This window comes from Spathaspora passalidarum, assembly GCF_000223485.1.
Source record: "Spathaspora passalidarum NRRL Y-27907 unplaced genomic scaffold SPAPAscaffold_4, whole genome shotgun sequence".
Classification (NCBI taxonomy): domain Eukaryota; kingdom Fungi; phylum Ascomycota; class Pichiomycetes; order Serinales; family Debaryomycetaceae; genus Spathaspora; species Spathaspora passalidarum.
The window spans coordinates 452,576-472,197 of record NW_006767428.1 but is presented as its reverse complement, the minus strand read 5'-3'; the positions used below and the strand labels follow the sequence as shown (position 1 = coordinate 472,197).

Below are 19,622 nucleotides of genomic sequence, written 5' to 3'. Positions count from 1 at the left end.
CAAACTCAAATCATGATAAACTTTCGTTGCTTTAAAGTTATTCCCCAAGATGCCCTCGTTTCTTTTTTTTTCCCTCTGTTACTTTCGAGACCACAAAACAATAGCCCCATTTATAAACTAAGAAAAACAAAAAAACTTTTCTTGTCCCTTTCTTCCTAACTTTTGCAATCAAACATAGTTGACTAACCTTGTTCTTATCACTAAAAAGTTTTCATATTGAGCTTATCTACTGTTGTATATTATGAAATTAGAGAGGTGATAGACTTTCCCGATATAAATAATCCTATAAACCACACACATTACTTATTACAGTAACAAACAAAATGAAGTTTGCAAAGACTTTAGAACGGGCTCTTTCTGCAGAAGAAGTCCCTGAAGAATGGGTGGAAGCAGCTATTCAATACAAGGCTTTGAAAAAATGTATCACTAAAGTGGTCAACGAGTTGAACTTCTTGGGATTAGAGCCAGACACCCTTAAGTTGTTGTTTGAAGACCATGAGGACCTGGGCAAAATTGTCGAAATCGATGAAAATGAAGCAAAACCTTCTAATCCTATTATTGCTGAATATATCCTTACCAAATCTCAAGAAGGGCATGAAATTAAACCTATGTTAAAGTTGACTTTGGATTATTCCAATGAGAATTATTCCGATGACCATATTTATGAGTTAGGAATGCAAGTAAAGGAAAAGATTGAAAGTTTGTTAAATGATGATCCTGCACAAACACCAGCAGTTGGAGGTTCTAATGAGGATGCCGATATTGAACCTATGTTCTTGGATGATAGAAGTGTTATAATTGAAGAAACCGATACTCTGGAAAAAATCATTGAAATTAAAGAAGATGGGGATGCATTAAAGGTGGTTGCTAGTAGAGAAAACTCTGTTTCTCCTCCAGCATCTCCCAAGGGAGCTCCTCAAGATGTCTCAGATAATATTGACCAGGTTTTATTATCTCCTGCAGTTTCAGCTATTTGTTCACCCGTCTTAACACCATACTTGCGTCACCAAACCAAGAAGAATGAAATATTCATTATGTTGAATTCTGATTCTAAATTTTTCAGAATGTTGGATGAAGAATTGGAGAATTTAGACAAGTTAAGACAAGTGGAAGAAGCAAAGATCATCAATGAAGTCCAGGCTGTGGCTAAACTTGTGAATCAGTTTAAAGACAAGAAATCAGAATTGTATAAATGGAGAGAATTATTCCGTATCTATATTGATTCCGAAGTGTGTTTCAAGTATAATGAGTCTTCATTGCCTTCAGCAGAACGAAATGCTGAACAGGTCAAGAAGAATCTTGATCAATTTGTTGAAAATGTTGAGAAATCGGGTGCAATCACCAAATTTAAAAATAAGGAGAGTGTTACTACATTTAATCAGTTTATTGCCATGAACTATCACTTGTTTAAAATCCTTGAATTTCAATCCATTAATAATGAAGCGTTCAGGAAAATTCTTAAGAAATTTGACAAACAAACTTCATTAGGAATTAAAAACACCTTCCCTAAATTAATCTCCAATGATCATATTTTCATGACTGGTATTTCATTAGCACAAACTATCTGTTTTATTATTCAGAATTCTATTTTGGAATTGATTCCACAATTAGAAGACTACTCGTGTCCAATCTGTATGAGTATTGCCTATAAGCCAATCCGCTTAAGATGTAATCATTTATTTTGCGTTCGTTGTTTGGTTAAAATGAAACAACAAGATAAGATTAATTGTCCAATTTGTCGTCGACCAAATGCAATCTTAGAAGCTGATGGTTCAATGTTGGATATGGAATCGATGGAATTGATGAAGAAATATTTCCCAGTTGAAGTCAAACAAAAACTTAAAGAAAGGGATAAGGAAAGGTATATGGAGATGACACGTCAACCTAATAGTCAAAAGTGTGTAATTATGTAGATGTATGGTTTGGTATTTATTATTTATAGAAAAATTGTTTAATGTGATATTTTAATTAATTAATTATAGTCTTCATTGTAAATAGGCTTGATGTTTCTGTTGCGAGGTTCTTTGTGTATTTACATTAAACCCAGTTCTTGTCAAAGCGAACTATAATCCATTGCAAGTGATAGTTTACTTCTGTTAGAACACCCTCATTTCTTTGAATATTTTATAACTCGATGAGTCTATGTCATTTTAGAAGATTATCTCGAAGTTCAACCTTGATTTGGAGTCTCCAATTGCTCGTTATATTCTCATCCTTTTTTTTTTTTTTTTTTTGCAGCCCAACCAGCATGAATATTCTAACTTTATTCAGACTTTAAATTTCCTGACATCATGTCAGAGTTTAATATATGATATCTTGTATTATTCACCTTTGTACTTCGACAAGAAATAGCTGTTTTGGATAGTTAAAATTTGTTTTTTTTGAAAATATTTTGCAAAAAGACCATCTCTATAAAAGAGTTTGAATATATATTTTGGAAATTTAATACAAAATTTTATTAAAATAAAAGAATATCAATACCTCAATAACCAGGTAAGATCATCATATGAAATTAAGCAGAGACATAGAAATTAATGTTTTAGTCCCAAAAATGATATTAAAGTCTAGCAAAAACTTGGTTGTGGTGGTTATATTGGTTATTTGGAAAAATTGAAACTGCAACACGACACAAAATCTATTTGAAAAAATTTTAAAAAATTTGTGGTCCCGTAGTGTAGTGGCTATCACATCGGATTCTGATTCCGGGGACCTGGGTTCGATTCCCAGCTGGACCTTAGAGAAATCTTCAACTTTGTCTTGGAGTTATGTTTAATTTTTTGCTGAATCTTTATACAGTTGTGATTTGAATAGAACTAAATATTGAATAGAGCTTATATACCACATACACATATACAATAAGAATAGTACAAAATAAAAGATATCTATTAGGAACCAGTTGACTTTTTATTTAGGTTTTTTAATATCAACGATCGTTATTCGTAAGCGCAATTTTCACTTAGTTAATAGGTGCTTCTTGCTTTGGTGCAGTTTGCTTTTCGTCAACGTCCTGTTTATGCTTGATTTGTTTCCCACTTTTATCTGCATATGCAGCCCTTGCATTTTTGACTATTCGGTCAACTTCATCCTCGGCAGAAGGATCAAAAGCTGCTTCTACTTGTTCAAATATGTCCTGATCCCGATCAGCTGGCTTGACAGGTTGTGCAATGCCCGCAGCGGCCCCCGCAGCAGCAGCAGCAGCAGCACCAGGAGCACCAACAGGTTTAGCGGCAGCGGCATCATTGGAGATATCAGCTTGGTACCCCTTAGTAGGGGCCTTTCCAGCAAGTACTTGTTGTTCACCTAGTTGTTTCTTTTTACCTTTACCGGTTCCAACTAATTTATCTTCATCACTTCCAACAACAGCGCCTTCGTTGGCAACACCACCTTTTGGAGCTTCCGCGACGCCTAATCCCTTTTCTCCATGGGAGCCATGAGCGAAATTACCAGCCAAATCCTTGTTTTCAATTTCCTTGTCGGCCTTTGAACCAACGGCGTCATTAATTAGTTTATCCATGTTGACATTCGCATTATCTTTTATGGGGGTTTTCTTGGCACTATTTGCTTCTGACGAGACAATCTCATATTCTGGTTCCGGAGTTGGTCTTAAATCTTGGGAGACCCACCACATTAATGTTCCAAATAAGAGAAGCATGATTAGATACCCACCTAGTTTTCTTCTCGAGTTGGTAAAATACACAACTGGTTCTTTGAGATTACTATATGGGGAATGCTTTTTCTTTGAGGATGGTTTCATATAGTAAGGTCTTGGTAGACCGTTATTTTTATAACTTCCTTGCATGATAGGTTATTAGAGTACTTTATAAGAAGGCAAGGTTCGTTTTTACGTAGTTATATTAGGATGTTGGAAGCTGGTTGTTGTTGTACGAACAAAGAAGTACGTGGTGGAAATTATCCCCAAGCGGTATTTTTTTCTCTCATTCGTTGAGTGTGATTTTTTTTACATAGAGTACAAAGCAAAAAAAAAATAAAAAAATTTGATGGAACAACAACGCCATGAATTTACGCGGTAAATTTTGTGGTGATTTCCTACCGCGTTTGGAATTAGCAACCTTAGCAGGTGTGCTTTGAAAATGGGAGATAAAGGTTCTAATTAAGATATAATTTGTAAGTTATATCATTTATTACTATGTTCCCAAGAGAGTTCTTGAACAGGGTTGTTGGATTCTTTTGTTCTCGAAGGTCTCCCCGCTTAGCTTCCTTCGACCGATTTAACCCTGCTTACATAACCTTCGATCAAAATACAACAATCTGTTAAATTTGCAACTCTAACGACAAGCGAATCCGCTACACAAACTCGTTAAATAGGTTCCATGACAGTACTTCATGTTGTCGAATATCACTGGTTTAGGCACACGACCAGTTAATTCCGAGACAAATCTCGAGCCCCCTTACAATTGTTTTTTTTCGGATCGGTGCAAAATTCTTTTTTTGCAATTATAAAGTTCATAATTAGCCGCTTTAAACTAATTCCAATCTTATACACAATTCTACACATGATTTGGAAAGTTATATTATTAATCGGATTAATACAATACGCATGTACGACCCCACCTGCATGTTTTCTAAGCTGTATCAGTGAAGTCACTAGATCTTTATGTGATTATGGATTACCGGATTTAACATGTGCTTGCAAAAATGAAAATTCCCTAACTGGATGTCTTGTTGATATCTGTCCCTATGGCACGTTCTTAAGCGCCAGAGACCATTTCATCGGTACTTGCTTAGAACATGGCCGGCCTTCAATTACAAATCCGTTCCCGCCACCTTCAATATGGCCGGCTAACAATGCACAAGAAGTATTCCGTGAGGTGAATGAAGAATATGACGATATCACCCAAGGAATTTCTCAGAATCCACCTCCAACTAGTTCAAGCATGTCAAGTCAGATAAACCAACCACATAAATCTTCAGCAAGAGTTCAATCAACGCCTCATTATCCACCTCCAAAATACCTTTCCCATTCTGATGTTGTTGATGATAATAATGATGATTCTGATTATGATCCTAATGCGTACTTTCAATGGGAAGATACAGATTCTCTTGATGAGTATGGAAATTTCATCATTATTAGAAGACCAGTAAACGTTCCAAAACAATTCCGAGATCCACGAAACGTTGGTAATTCAAGAAGAGTGTTCATTAGATATTCCAGCGATCATTCTAATAGACGAGTCAACATTGTCAATCCTCATACCTTAAAAGCAAAGGAAACACCCAAGCAACCGAATAAACTTATCAAATATACCATTGATACACCCGAAGGTCAATATCGAGTTTCGAAAATACGGTCAGGAATGTATTAACTCGTTTATATATTATTTTGTTCAGTTCCAAATATATTCTTGTGTGTTTTCCTGTCTACTTTAATGCTGACGATGGTTTCACGGGGCACACTAACCAAGCCAATTTCTCTGACATGTAAGTTTTTGTTGTTTAATCTGTCAACCGAAGTTTCATACACATTTGAAAGGAGTAAGTTTCCAAATGGATCAATTACAGTAAGTATTCCTTCAAGAATACGCGAGTCAACTACTCTGACGTGTAAATTGGCACCAATGAATTGAGCAGGAGCTATAGACGACATGGTAAATTCAGTAAAGTACGAGTAGAGAAGAATATGTAGATGAACAATTATGGTTGAAAAAAAAAAACCAGTCAGGCAATCAGGATTACCCGACTTTTCAGGGTTACCCTACTTGGAGGCAACCACTATAAAAGACCATCCCAGCGAGAAAAAAATTCATGGTTTGTATTTCCTTTCCTTAACATCAATCGCAGATTCATCCTTCGCTAAAGAATAATTTAATCTTGTCAATATTAAGTTAGTTTGAAGGTTCACCAATGAATGCAAGCGTAGACCAACCAATTAAGTTTGGAGCACGTTTCTGGGCGCCCGATGTTGACAAACTCCGTGGAACATTGGGAATCAGTTGTGACTATAAATTTTGTTAAAGAGGAAACTTTGATAGTAAACCTTTTAGTTTAATGAAGTAAACACTAAACTCTATGCCATTGTAGTAAGTATCATTTTGTCATATGCTGTTTCTAAAACGTGAATGCTTAATTAAAGTTTCGTTTTGTCTAGGCCATTTATGTGAAAATTGGCTGTAATAATTTTTTTTTCCCTCCCTCCCCATTTTCTAAAGTATTCCACAGTGAGTTATAAAACTGAATGTAACTGTTCACTTCTTCAATCTGGTAGCTGAACATGGATATCGATACTCAAGTATACGAGCTCACAACTATTCATAAAGAATATGAGTCGTTCTTCCCCCAGTGCCAATTGAAACTTGGCAATGTGTCCGTGGCAGCCAGAAGTTATAGTGACAATGGTGAATTACTTCCTGCCTCCAAGGACAATTATATCTACATACAAACACAAGAAGGTATTGATTTGAAAGTATCCGTGGAATTACGAGGATGGTACCAGCTAGGTGCTCCTAAGAAAAGCTATGAAACATTTGAAGGATTCATGCAGGCCGTTAGTCCTAGTTTTCAAGTCAAGTTTGGAGATGAACTTTCTAATAAGTTGCTTCAAGTGCTACAACAGAGTTGAATATACCTTATTTATTATATACACGATTACTATTAGAATACAAAGTTATTTATCCACACCATAGAGTTAACTACTTAGTTTTGTGAGTTTGGGTTTGCTTAACTTCTTCAGATCTCTTGTTCTTAAGGTAAGCTTCAACATCATTGACATCATTCGAAGATTCTCTAACGTAGTAGTGTTTGTTTCTTGGCAAGTATTGCTTTGGTTTTTCCACAAGTTCAATAAATCTGATATTAGGGTTGAACACTGGGATTCTGAGTTCAGAAGCTATACGCCCGACTTTGGTTCTTATCAAGATATTCCCTCCTAAATTGTATTGACCTCTCTTAATAGCAATGATTCTACCACTGACATCACTTCTATCCATATAAGTAACCCTGATAATGTCCCCGGCACGCAAAGTGTTGATCAAGTTGGTTCTTTGTCCAGTTGGATCGTGCTTCTTTAATAATTGTTTATGTAAATAAGCCATGGCATTTTCACCGTTTCTCTTTTTTGGTAATGGTTCAAACACAGTTGGTTTAGCTAGTTTTAGTTAGTATAAGTCTTAAGAAAGTGTTGGAAAACTGTAATACATACCACCTTTTAATGGGACAAAAGTTCTTACTGATTGAACAGCAACACTGGCAGCTCTGAATCCAGTTCTTTTACTGAGTAATCCAAACATATTTGTAGTATTGATGTGGGTGTACTAGTCGTTGCTTAACCTTCAGGTTTTTTTTTTTCAGTATTTTTCAGATTTTTTTTTTTGGTGCACTTTTTGTTAGTACTGAAAATTACTCGGGATCGAATTGGCTGCTACAATACGAGTAATATAATATGACTATTTGTATATCAACATTCTAATCTACAATGAAAGTAATGTACATAATGCGTGACAAAAAAAAAGGATAATCTAGAAACGAGGGCGTCTTTTTCTGCCTGTGAATTTGGAATCTTCGGCAACTTTCTTCCCTCTTCTCCTCATAGTTTCCTTCTTTCTATTAATAAACTCCTTCTTGTTCTCCAATTTCCTCTTTAACTTCTTATTCATCTTTCTGTCGGTTTGTTGAGGAGCATCCATTTCAGCACCAGCCAAGTTGATTTGACGATCAGACATACCGGCCGTCAAGACTAAATAGTACTTCTTATGTCTCTTTGATTCAGGATCATCAATGACCAACCCACCTCCGAAACCAGCAACCTTAGCAGCACCCATAATCGATTCAGTTTGCGAATCATTCATAGGGTAAAATTGTGCCACGAACTTCCCTCCTCTTTTCAAACTGGCATATAACGTATTGAAAAATGTCAATAATCTCTTCTTAGGGTCAACTCCAGCAGTATCGGCATTACATAACCATTGAATGGCAGAAATGGAAATCGCAGCATCAAAAGTCCCAGCACGGAATGGAACCCCATTACCTAAATCAGCAAGAAACAAGTCTCCTTCCACGTCACGGTCTAACCCCGTGGCCAACATGCTAGGTGATATATCTAACCCGACCCAGTTATATCCTTCTTCAGTCAATATCTCTCCGGAGAGACCGGATCCACACCCAAGATCCAATATGAAGTGGGGTGTGTCTGGCTCTAGATTGAGGAGCTCCAAGGCTCGCAAGGTCATCTTGGCTTGAATATGCTGCACACGAGTAGACGATGTGTATTTGAATGATTCAGTATCATTATAGAAAACTTCTGGTGGAGCAAGCTCTTCAGGTCTCGACATATTGGTTTATAATGTGATGCTTTGCTTCGTATGAATCAATGCTTGATAGAAGTTGATAAATAAATTCAAAAAGAAAAAATTAAGAGATGGTGTCACGTGAGAAGTCCATAACCGAATTTTTATTATTTTTTTTAGCAGCCAAGATTATAGTAAGTGGAAGTGCTTTTGATAACGTAATACATCCTAGTAATGTTGTCCAATTAGCTTGTATAAAAGTTGGGTATTTCTTATTCCTCATATATACGTTGAATACAATATCTTTGGTGTAATCACAATATTGTCCTGGATGGAAGTAGTCACTCTTTGAACAAAAGCGAGTGAATGCAACATATAATTCAGACCTGTTGAACTAGTTTACGTAGTTGGTTAACGAGTCTATCAAAACATCCCGATGTAAAAGAGGTACCAGCTTGTTTGGTTTTGTTGGGTTCAGCGGCGTCCTATTCTTTCTTTCTCAGACAGCTTTTATTTACTCACCAAGGTGATTTCGCTATTTTTTTTTGTTACAACGCGTCCAACAAACCAAACACTGAACTACTACAAGCCAACGATGCCCACTGCTTCAATTGACTGTTCCCAAGCAAAAGACATACTAAACTCCGATGGGCAATTATTACCGCACCAAGATAATCTAATATCAACACCCTTAGGTCTAACCATTCTAGAAATCCAGGGTGAATTAAACCTACCTACTCATGTCCCCAATGTCGCTATCACCGAATCCAACCGAGAATACATTGAGAATTTCATAAAAGTAGACGAGATATACGATGCTGTGAAGTTTGGAAGACTTGAAATAGACGCTGATGAGACCAAAGTTACGCTATTCATCGGTAAATCCCAGCGTCTAATAGGGAATATTGTTAAACTAGACCATCCCTTGGCGGTTTTACGCGTGCCTGTAAAAACAGACGACATGACAGATGACGACGAAAAGATACGACTTGTTGATATAGTGAAAAAGAAAATGATTTTCAAACAACGTCCATTACCGATTATGTAACGACAGAGAAAAAAAACTAATACACATCTATTTCTAAAATTTGGCCTTGCCCATATTTCTATGATCCCAATTGACATGAGAGCTGGCTTCAAATCCAAAATTTTGAGGATCTACAACAACCAAGTTTTCATAAATCTTGATGATGTCCTCCTGGCTGAAATGAAGCTTGTTTTTCATATAATTGGTGATACTGCCGTATTTCTTCATAAACAAGCCAACAGTAGCCAACATGGCTTCATATCTGGAACTAATTAAGTTTTCAAATCCGTCTTCTTCAACCCTCCAGTTCTTTCTTCCGTGAGACATGAGCAAATCAAATCCAGCTCCGGAATCACCCAATTTCTCACGCAATTTCCTGACGGTTTCTTGGAATTTACCTCTTAAAATAGGATGATCAGGTCTTAAACCCACCGTGGTCAATTCGTATTCTCTGGCAATGGTATTCTTGTCAACTCCTGCTAATAACAAAATCAACATTCCCAAGATACCAGTACGGTCCTTACCAGCAGTACAATGGAACACAAATGGCTGGTTTTGATCGCGAATGAATTCAAACACGGTCTTGTAGGCAAAAGTACCAAGTTCTAACATGTCTTCATACACATGGATATAAGTCGACCACGAAGTCATGAGGTTAGTATATCTCAATGCAATGGCCTGGGGCGAGTAATCATCATTGGTGAACACAGGAGCATGTATTCTTACAATGCCATACTGCTCTAAATTTTGCGGATATCCATCTTGTTTAACCTCCCCATCGGATCTCAAATCGAAAATGGCCTTGATCCCCAAGGTTTGTAACGTTTCTGCTCCCTTTGGAGTCAATCCAGAAATATTTGCACACCTGAACGCAACATGAGGCTTGACGTAATAGTTTAAATGAGCATGAGACTCCCGAGCCACGGTATCCAGGCGTAATTTGAATGTGGGTGAATGGATTCTCCATCCTCCGATATCCCGGAAATTATTCACACCTTCAACTTCTTTCCAACGAGATACTCGACCAATAACATTGCTGGTGCTTAAAAATCTTTCCATTTCGTTTTCTGGCAGAAGATAGTCTATTATGTAATCAGAAACAAGGGCATTATAGTTGATAACTCCACGTTTAATGGGGTAATTATGGGGATTGAATTCATGAATATCATCATCGGGTCCCATTTTCGTGGTACCATAGAAATTATGATCGGCGTCAGGAATAACTTCCAATCTATGTGAATGACGACCGCGATTCAACACATTAGCAAAGTTGGTAAAATCATCTACAGGGATGATATTATCCTGAAGGCCATAAACAGACAATACAGACCAATCACGGGATAATTGGTACAAGTTCGAGAAATCAGGAATAGCAAGACCATAGATTTCCCGTGCAGCCAATTCCATTTCCTGGAGTTTACCATGTCTAAACATCTTTATAGGAATAAAATCGGTGTCGGGAGAGAAACTGTACCGGTCCATCACCGAAGGCAGGTCATATCTAGTTGAGCAGTTTACCAAATTGGGGACAATTATTGCTCGTGGGTCGCCTCGCTTCAATAATGCGTCCTGATTTTGGGCCCACAAGAACATGGCCACACCTCCACGAGAATGGGCAATAATCAGTGACAAAGTCAAGTCAATCCCAAGGGTGTTCTTGGTACCATCCATTAAGAATTCAACCAGGTCTTGGATATCTTCTAGGTCTTGCTCCAACTGACGGCCTACTAATCTATCGACATTGTCTGCCGAGTCTCCACAACCCCGGAAATCGATCCGGAGGGAGTAGATTCCTAATTCGGCAGCAAGTCTATGGGCAGTAAGTTTCTGGTAACAATAGTTACGATGTCCTGCTTGGCCATGGAGGATCAATGCTGCTTTATGGGTGGCCGGAGCAAAACCTGCTTCAAAGGGATTCTTGGCATCAACGGAATGCGGTATGGCAAGTGTGGCACTGACTCCTTTGCCTAATCTTACGTGAACTTCTCGAGGTGGCGGTGGATTATATCTACTTGGTGCTGTCATTAACAAATGAAAAGAGTCTAAAACGAAACCAGTCTAATAAATAAAAGTGGATAAAGATAGCTGTATATGTATAAAAAAGTGGAAAAGTAAATTTATCCGTAACAGAAAAAGTTGTACCGAGCTTTAATTTGACACCCGTGGTAAAACTGAGACAGAATTTACCTAACTGAGAAAATATAAAAAAGTGTGTGGTCTTAAATCGTGTGTGTGTGTGTGGGGCGAAAGAAGACAACGGTTCACATGGGGGTTAAGCACAATTGGGCCAGGTCGGACTATGCTAGAGGTGGGAGGTGGGGGGTATCCCCGCGCCACAGCATAACTTCACATGTGGGTGGAATTGGAAAATTTGTGCTGCAATTGCGGCTGTTTGATTTCTGTTGGGGGATATCCAAATTTGGTTGCTCCATGTGAAACCTAGTTAACTTTACTGAGAAGTAAAAAGCTTACTGGGGTGTTTATTTTATAGTCTGAGTTGGTTCCAGAGCTCAGTTTCTTACCACCACCACCACCACCACCAGCTGGAACAAGTTATTCGTATCGGAGGTTTGCTTTTTTCTCGCGGGGGAAGGGCAGAGAGCTACCTAATTTTTTCCTCTTTTTTTACAGCACTTTTATTTACAACACAATAGACGCCACCACTGGCAACATACTATGAATCACAATGACAATAGGGACGCGTACTCTCAACTAGGCAAATCTCTTATCCAAAGACATTCCGATCAGCTCTCTACACAACTAGCAGTATTCCAGTCGGCCCTCGTCAACTTCGCCAATAGTCATGGTGACGAGATCAAGCTGAATGCTGAATTCAGAAACAAATTCACACAAATATCCCAACTGATTGGGTTGGATCCATTAGAATTGCTACTATCTACAACCAAGAATACAAAAAGTAGTAATTTCCATGTGGCATTGGCTGTTCGAATTGTCGAAGTTTGTCAACTGACACGAGATCTTAATGGTGGATTAATCTCACTTAAGGAATTGAAATCAATCTTGCAGGATACCCATAATATCAGTATTGAAGTCAGCGAAGGTGACATTGAACAAGCATTAGGTATGTTGGATACATTGGGAAAGGGATACCAAGTTTTGACCATAAATGATAAGAAATGGCTCAAGTTTACTTCTGCCAATGGGGATGGGATTTCCCAAGATGAGAAGAAAGTATATGAACTATGTGGATTTATGGGTGGATATGTCACTTACAGGTTATTACGAGATAATTACGGATGGGACAAGGTAAGATGCAAGACAGTTATAGAAGAAATGATTATGAATGGATTCCTTTGGGTTGATAATCAAGGATCCAAGGGCGAATTACAATTTTGGGAACCCTCTTGGATATCTAATTAATATTACACAGTATCTACCTGTTCCTCCTCCTCCTCCTCCTTTTTTCTCAGCTTTCTTTCCAACCATTTGGCGTTGGCAACTTCAAAATGCTCACCACGTTCCCGATCCACAATTGGAATGTAACTTGCAAAGGCACGTCCGGCACCATCACCGGTATTCATCATTTGTTTGTTATGCGTTTGAATTGCAGCCTTATCAGACAAAACAATCTGGTCCATAATTTGCGCCATCTGAGCTTTTATTTGATGGTCATATACCAATCCTTGGAACAGGGTCCAGGACCATTTCGATTGGTACAATGCTTGCATATCACTAAGACTCAACCATTCCATTTCTGGGAATGTGCAATCATACAATACTAAAGGAGCATCGTTGGCCATTTCAAATTGAGGCTTGGTGGGGAATTTGTCAACGTCCATCAAATCAGACACAATGGAAACTGGTTCCAATCCTTGTCCCACAAGAAACAACACAGCCACCATACATCTGACTTGATGCCAAAGAAATGCCGAACCTTTCAAGTCAAAACAATACATGTCTGGTATACCATCTACCGGCATTATCTTGGCACTATATATATCTCTTTCGTATCTAGATATTTGTTTACTTCCATCGACTTTACAAAAGTTTCGGAAATCGTGAGTTCCTTCGTATAGTTGTGCAGCTTGATTCATCGCATCAATGTCTAGTTGTTGTTTAAGAAACAAGTATTTGTAGTGACGTGACTCACAACTGAAACGAGCATCAAACTTAGGAGGCGGTCTTAAACTTATGGCTGTTATTCTGATGTCTGGAGGCAAAAGTGAGTTCAATATCGTAGCGTACTTCACTTCTTTCACATCGTTGCTGGAATCCGCTTGTTCCTCTGGAGTTAAAGATGAACGAACATTTAATGATATAACCTGGTTCATAGCACTTACACCCTTGTCTGTTCTTCCACATCTCGAGAACTTACAGCAATCCACCGTAGGCTCTTTGATCAATTTTGCCTTGTGCAAGGCATCCAATATGGTGCCTTCAACAGTTGGCAATGGTGTTTCTTCCTTCTGGTAAGCTAAACCGTTGTAGTTCCATCCTAAGTAGGCAAACCGTATAGCTACGAAACGAGTATGGTATTTAGACCAGTCGAATTCTTTTTGCTTCTTTTGTTTCTTTGCTGGTGCACCAGCAGCGCAAGATTCAAGTTCAGTTAATTTAGCGATTAATTGTTCTTTGGACCAGGAGGAATAGTCTGTCATTGTTACTGGTGGTGTGCTAGTTAATGCCCGTTTTACCATCTTCCATGACAACAGTTTTGTTAACATAGACGTTGTTTCTGATGTTTACTCATCTAACATCTCGGACGAGGTTCCAAAAAAAAAAAAATTAGACCCATCGCATCAACATTGTTTTGCAACGATTGTACCAACTATGAAGACCAAGACTGAATCCCTTGCCTGGGAAAACTTACGATATGATCTCCATCCATGGCTACGTTCCGCAATAGAGTCTCTTGGTTTTGCCACCATGACACCAGTGCAAGCATCTACTGTTCCTTTGTTGAGTGGAAACAAAGATGTCGTAGTTGAAGCCGTCACTGGATCAGGGAAAACCCTTGCATTTTCCATACCGGTGCTCCAAAAAGTCAGTGATAGAATCTATGGACGTGGTGGTGGTGATAATGACGATGATGACGAAGACACTGTTGAACCGGTAAAACGTGGTCATATGTTGGCAGTGATTTTGTCCCCTACTAGAGAATTAGCAGCTCAGATCCAAACAGTTATTGATGGGGTTATTGCATACCTCCCTGAATATCTCAAACAGATCAAGACTCAGTTATTAGTTGGTGGATCACTGACTGTTAGAGACGATTTGGATTCGTTCCTTAAAGAGCAACCGCAGATCTTGGTGGGTACCCCAGGGAGAATGTTGGATTTTCTCAAATCAAACTATGTCAAGACACAACTGGTGGAAATTGCCATTTTGGACGAAGCAGATAAATTGCTTAGCATGTCATTTGAGACTGATGTGATTGATATACTCAAAAGATTACCTAAACAACGTCGTACTGGGTTATTCTCAGCCACGATTTCCTCAGCTGGTGATACGATTTTTCGAACAGGTATGAACAATCCAGTCAAAGTGGTTGTCAAATCCAAGAACATCACCGGTGAGCAATCGTCTGCACCAGCATCATTACAATTAGCATACATGATGGTGAACCCGGAACGGAAATTAACCACATTAATCACATTGCTTTCCAATTATCAGTTCAAGAAAGCGATAGTGTACTTCCCCACATGCACATCTGTAAAGCACTTTTATTCCATGCTTAACTACCTCAACTGTGATCAACTAAAGTTCCACTCCCTTCACGGTCAATTATCCACCAAATCTCGACTCAAAACATTATCCAAATTCACCGAGGGTGACACAAACGTAGCCAAACACATCCTAATGACCACGGATGTCGCTGCGCGTGGGATCGATATTCCTGACGTTGACCTCGTGATCCAGCTTGATCCACCTACTGACCCAAGCATGTTTCTTCACCGATGTGGACGTACCGGCCGGGCCAATAAAGTCGGGCGAGCGATCGTGATGCTTAATAACGATAGTAATGAAGAGGATTATATTGGGTTCATGGAAGTCAAGGGTGTTACTCTTTTGCAGATGCCCGTTCCGGAAACTCCCAACCATGCTCTGATTCAAAACAAGATACGAAAGTACATGCTTGAAGACAGGGCTAGACACGAGTTAGGAGTCAAGTCGTACGTCGGGTTTGTCAGATATTATTCCAAGCATGTGGCCAGTTCGATTTTCAGAATGGCGGTTTTGGATTATCTAGGTGTGGCTAAGTTGTATGGATTGTTACGATTGCCTAAAATGCCGGAAAGTAGGTATGTGACTAACATGCCCGAAGATGGATGGTTAGGTGAACCTATAAATATGGATACATATGCATATGCCGATCAATTAGCTGAAAAATCAAGGTTGTCTACCTTGGAAGCCGACAAAGAAAAGAAAATTCAAGATGCTAAAAGAAGAAAAGAGTTGAAGGTCAAGAATGAAGCATGGTCTTCCAAGATGGAAACCAAAGAATCAAGACAAGAACGTAGAGAAAAAGTCAAGCGTAAGCGAGAATTGATTGAAAAGCAACTTATGGAAGAGGAATCAGGCGACGAAAAGGAAGCAGTAGAAGATTGGAAAGATATTGTCCGCAAGAATAAAAAGAGCAAGCTGGGGAATGGCATAATGCAAGGTTCATTTGATGATTTATAGCTATATATATACATAGTAAAAATTTCTTTCTTTTCTTTCATTACAATGGATCAATCTTAAACCTTTCACTGGTAGATTTGACTCCATCAAAAATAAATAAGTTATCCAAGGGGATATACTGAGACGTGGTCAATTTCAACACTTCTTGACTAGCAATTCCACCCATTAAGCTACATAAATTATGGTAATTCCGAGTGTTATGCAGTAAAATCTCCTGAAACACGTTTGCAATCGACTGAGGTAATGGATTGGCTTGGCCGAACATCTTGGTGAAAAGATGAATAAATTGGGGAAGATCATCAATCTTGGGGAATCTTTTGTATTGGTCAACAAAATGATTGAAGGTCAAGACACCGAAATAAACAGCAAGGGAGCTGGTACTATCGCCATCACGGAATAGCTCTTCAACTAACTTATCATTGCTTAAGTATTTCGATCCAATGGTGACATATAATAATTGAACATTCTTACAAAAAGTAGCAATGGATTCTCGGGAAATTTCTTCCCTGGGTCTTCGCAAAGTATCCAAAATCGAGTAAACTTCATTAGCAAATAATTCTTGATCTTGTAAAGCCTTTTTATGGTATATTTTTTGCAATTTAATATAATTATTGGTATCCAGGGCCATATCTGGTAACTTTCCCGGTAGTGGTAATTGGCCATTATTATGGGAAACAAATTTGTGTAAAGCAGCAACATAAACCCAGAATATAGATGTTGTTGGTGTTAGTTTACGTTCTTGCGAAGTGAATAATAATGATTTAATTGAATCAGGGATTTCCGTTTTCTGGAATGCCCGATGGTAGGAATTGTAAGCTTCAATGAAATTGGTTTCCAATTGAATATTTCTCAGCATTGACTGAATGAGATTTCTAAACATGGTTTTCTCTTGATATGTAATTGGTGGTTGGCCATTATGCTTTATTTTCCATTGTTTTAAAGCTTTGATGAATATAACAATGTAAGGAACATGGGCATGTTCGGTGTCATCCAATTTATCTAGATCAAACGAATCAGAAAATTCTTGTAACTCCGGCCAAGGTTTATCGATTCGTAAATCATATAATTTTGACGGATCATGGGTCTCAATAACATTTATTTCTGTGGCTATCAAGTTTAGGGATCCGTAAAACCCCACGGAGTTGACGATTAAAAGTGGAATTTCACGCGACCAAAGGATGTCAATAAGTCGTTTCAAATGAGGGATATAATCGCTCACAATCACGACGCTGAATTGACCCCAAAAAGTGTCGGGTTCAGCAAAAATTTGTTCAATTGACTTTATAATAGACGAGCCCTGAGCTTCTTGGTTCAACTCGCTTAAGTTGTGTTGGATTGCACTAGCTATGGGGGTACCTAAATCCTCTCGTTTCAAGAAGAAGTTACTCAGTAAATCCACTTGAGTAACTAATCTATTGTCAATAATGGTAAACTTACCTATTCCGGGTAGAATTAAGTTTTTTAATATTTCCGAACCGGTTGGGGTAGCATTCAAGAGGCAAATGTGGGAGTGCTCTAATCTTGACTGTCCAGCAGTTGCCCATAACCGTAGCTGTCTGTCGTATCTAGTCTCTTTATCGATAACGACCATCTTAGTAAAACAAATAAAGATTGATGGATGTAGAAAAAGAAGAATGTTGTTGATTTAAAATATGGCAGCCAAAATTTCTTGAGTAATCAAACGATTAATTTATATTTTTTTTTCTTTTGGGCTGGAGGTTAGGCTCTTTTTATTTTAGGCGAATTTAACTTAAATTTCATATTTTAAGCAGTCGAGCTCCATGACCAGAAAGCTTTCTTCAGCCGCCCCTTTTTTTTTTATTATTTTTGAAAAATATGTTTCTATTAGTAATTATAAATAAAGGAGGAGAAAGTCTCGGTTAATGGAGAATGGGGTGGAATAATCTAAAAGGTTTGTGTGTCCAACCAACATTTGGTGACACCCTGGTTTACATGACGATTTTGGTACGAGATAAGGAAAAAACGCACCTAGGCACGCGTCACAAGAAATTAAGCGTTAATTCTTGTCCGTAAGATGCGCTTATATGACAGGTATCTGAAAAATCATATAGTTTTTATTTCCGGATGGAGCGAACCATAATCCTATTTAAGATTCCCGCTTTACATGGGAGGTTTGTGCGAAGGGTTACATTTTCTGTTCATACGTATAGTCAAACCAGCAATGATACGGGCTAAAAAAAACCAGTGGCATTGTCAAATGGTTATGATTTTTAATTTCTTTGTTTACCCCTGTTCTATTTCAGGGGTTAGCTATTGTCATAGCCAAGTTGTTTCTTCCAGAATAGTTATCGCCTCGCGTAAACATTAGACGTGTCTGTTTTCGGCTAAATTTGTTCCACAAATGCGAAAATATTTGCAACCGAATTGCTCATTGCATTGACGCGAATCCAACAAGACGTGGATGGTACAAACTGCGTGTAATGTTTAAAAAACAGTTACATCTAGCTAAATCTCTGTTTTCAGTTTTATATATTTTCAGGTTTTTGCTATAAGGTTAGACTGAAATAAAGTAAACTTTTAGCTTACGAGGAACTAGTTCGGAATAAACGAGGTAAAGCACCGCTTGATAAATGCAGGCAGAAAACCGCCTTATCCTTAAGCTATGAACAGACTCGAAAGTGTGAAAGCACGGGAGCTCGCCTAACCCTCTTATGTTATTGGTTCCAGATCAGATTTGACTTTAATCTGATTTCAGACTATCACAGTTGGTCTGTTGAAGACAGCAACATTACAAATTTATATACCAGTAGGATATTTAAAGATGGCCAACCATTGCCTTGACCAAAAAAAACAATCGCAGTACAACTTTATCGGAATAAAAACAATAAAACTGCTACATCACAATGAAAACCGTGTTAGGGGGTGAAAAAAAAATTCAGGTAACATAGAATCACGTGACGCATATGCCTAATGTGGAAAGTTACATACAACGTGCATGAGAGTCTAGACGAGAAAACAGGCCAACGCATACTCAAATTAGTTTTGCTATCATAGAAAACACAAAACGGTTTTCTGCAAAACTATTATAGTTTAATAACCAAAATTAGTGTAGTGACCAATGCAGACTGCTAAGTTTCTTATTTATACAAGAGAGCCCGCACAGAAAGCAATAACAATGAATTGGTAGAAATTGCAATTGCTGCAATTGACCCTGGCCAAGCTATCGAAATAGAACTTTGAAAAGCAAGTCCCGCAATTGGATAAGTTTTATACAATGGAATCTCATTATATACAGAGACAACAACAGAGAAGATCCATTCAACCTTTCCAGCTTTTCGGAAGAGAGAGAGAGAGAGTACTTAAAATTTTTTTTTCTTTTTTTTCTTTTTTTTTTATTATTAATATTTTTCTAGCGTTTTACGATGACCCGTAGGATGTAATTGCCAGTACAGTAGAGACGGATTGTGTGCATGATTCACTTAGCTCATGCTTGTAACTAGATTCAGAGCATCAGGAATATCTGCCGCACAGCATTTGAATTAATTGATGTTTTACTAGCTGAAAATTATTATGATGGCTATTGTTTTTGTATTACAAACCAGTGGCCACCACCAATGAGTGAAAAATTTTTTTATTTTATTTTTTTGCTATTATTAAATTTTTTTTTTTTTTTTTTGAGATGAAATCACCACCTCTTCCCTCCATTTGCAAAAATTTTCACCGTTATATATTTAATTTGATTCCCAGTC

At 38.0% G+C, this 19,622-nt stretch overlaps 13 protein-coding genes across 13 annotated transcripts; 6 read left to right on the top strand and 7 right to left on the bottom strand. All coding sequences in view use genetic code 12, as the record gives it.

Moving 5' to 3' along the window:
* Positions 1–166: 166 nt before the first annotated feature.
* Positions 167–1,972, top strand: TRY3 (Try3p; the record flags this gene model as incomplete). Its single annotated transcript, XM_007375308.1, has 2 exons — positions 167–703; positions 791–1,972. 2 exons carry the CDS (start codon positions 324–326, stop codon positions 1,911–1,913), a joined length of 1,503 nt encoding a protein of 500 aa, XP_007375370.1.
* A 984-nt stretch (positions 1,973–2,956) lies between these two features.
* On the bottom strand, positions 2,957–3,799 carry SPAPADRAFT_61172 (uncharacterized protein; the record flags this gene model as incomplete). Its single annotated transcript, XM_007375307.1, has 1 exon — positions 2,957–3,799. The coding sequence occupies one exon, from the start codon at positions 3,797–3,799 to the stop codon at positions 2,957–2,959; it is 843 nt and encodes a 280-aa protein (XP_007375369.1).
* A 437-nt stretch (positions 3,800–4,236) lies between these two features.
* CCW14 (Ccw14p) lies at positions 4,237–5,624 on the top strand (the record flags this gene model as incomplete). Its single annotated transcript, XM_007375305.1, has 1 exon — positions 4,237–5,624. One exon carries the CDS (start codon positions 4,515–4,517, stop codon positions 5,322–5,324), a length of 810 nt encoding a protein of 269 aa, XP_007375367.1.
* On the bottom strand, positions 5,330–5,605 carry SPAPADRAFT_138491 (uncharacterized protein; the record flags this gene model as incomplete). Its single annotated transcript, XM_007375306.1, has 1 exon — positions 5,330–5,605. The coding sequence occupies one exon, from the start codon at positions 5,603–5,605 to the stop codon at positions 5,330–5,332; it is 276 nt and encodes a 91-aa protein (XP_007375368.1).
* A 539-nt stretch (positions 5,625–6,163) lies between the features above and the next one.
* On the bottom strand, positions 6,164–7,281 carry SPAPADRAFT_61170 (mitochondrial 54S ribosomal protein bL19m; the record flags this gene model as incomplete). Its single annotated transcript, XM_007375303.1, has 2 exons — positions 6,164–7,102; positions 7,157–7,281. 2 exons carry the CDS (start codon positions 7,242–7,244, stop codon positions 6,648–6,650), a joined length of 543 nt encoding a protein of 180 aa, XP_007375365.1.
* SPAPADRAFT_50684 (uncharacterized protein) lies at positions 6,230–6,577 on the top strand (the record flags this gene model as incomplete). Its single annotated transcript, XM_007375304.1, has 1 exon — positions 6,230–6,577. One exon carries the CDS (start codon positions 6,230–6,232, stop codon positions 6,575–6,577), a length of 348 nt encoding a protein of 115 aa, XP_007375366.1.
* Positions 7,282–7,391: 110 nt separating the features above from the next.
* On the bottom strand, positions 7,392–8,327 carry BUD23 (18S rRNA (guanine1575-N7)-methyltransferase; the record flags this gene model as incomplete). The annotated part of the gene is made up of 1 exon (XM_007375302.1): positions 7,392–8,327. The coding sequence occupies one exon, from the start codon at positions 8,283–8,285 to the stop codon at positions 7,473–7,475; it is 813 nt and encodes a 270-aa protein (XP_007375364.1).
* Positions 8,328–8,795: 468 nt separating this feature from the next.
* Positions 8,796–11,360, bottom strand: SPAPADRAFT_61167 (uncharacterized protein; the record flags this gene model as incomplete). The annotated part of the gene is made up of 1 exon (XM_007375300.1): positions 8,796–11,360. One exon carries the CDS (start codon positions 11,290–11,292, stop codon positions 9,322–9,324), a length of 1,971 nt encoding a protein of 656 aa, XP_007375362.1.
* On the top strand, positions 8,836–9,288 carry CTF8 (Ctf8p; the record flags this gene model as incomplete). Its single annotated transcript, XM_007375301.1, has 1 exon — positions 8,836–9,288. One exon carries the CDS (start codon positions 8,836–8,838, stop codon positions 9,286–9,288), a length of 453 nt encoding a protein of 150 aa, XP_007375363.1.
* Positions 11,361–11,926: 566 nt separating the features above from the next.
* On the bottom strand, positions 11,927–13,968 carry SPAPADRAFT_61166 (pseudouridine synthase; the record flags this gene model as incomplete). The annotated part of the gene is made up of 1 exon (XM_007375298.1): positions 11,927–13,968. One exon carries the CDS (start codon positions 13,884–13,886, stop codon positions 12,651–12,653), a length of 1,236 nt encoding a protein of 411 aa, XP_007375360.1.
* VPS22 (ESCRT-II subunit protein) lies at positions 11,944–12,648 on the top strand (the record flags this gene model as incomplete). The annotated part of the gene is made up of 1 exon (XM_007375299.1): positions 11,944–12,648. One exon carries the CDS (start codon positions 11,944–11,946, stop codon positions 12,646–12,648), a length of 705 nt encoding a protein of 234 aa, XP_007375361.1.
* A 90-nt stretch (positions 13,969–14,058) lies between the features above and the next one.
* Positions 14,059–15,912, top strand: SPB4 (putative ATP-dependent RNA helicase; the record flags this gene model as incomplete). The annotated part of the gene is made up of 1 exon (XM_007375297.1): positions 14,059–15,912. One exon carries the CDS (start codon positions 14,059–14,061, stop codon positions 15,910–15,912), a length of 1,854 nt encoding a protein of 617 aa, XP_007375359.1.
* A 40-nt stretch (positions 15,913–15,952) lies between these two features.
* On the bottom strand, positions 15,953–17,503 carry SPAPADRAFT_139666 (uncharacterized protein; the record flags this gene model as incomplete). The annotated part of the gene is made up of 1 exon (XM_007375296.1): positions 15,953–17,503. One exon carries the CDS (start codon positions 17,501–17,503, stop codon positions 15,953–15,955), a length of 1,551 nt encoding a protein of 516 aa, XP_007375358.1.
* Positions 17,504–19,622: the final 2,119 nt, after the last annotated feature.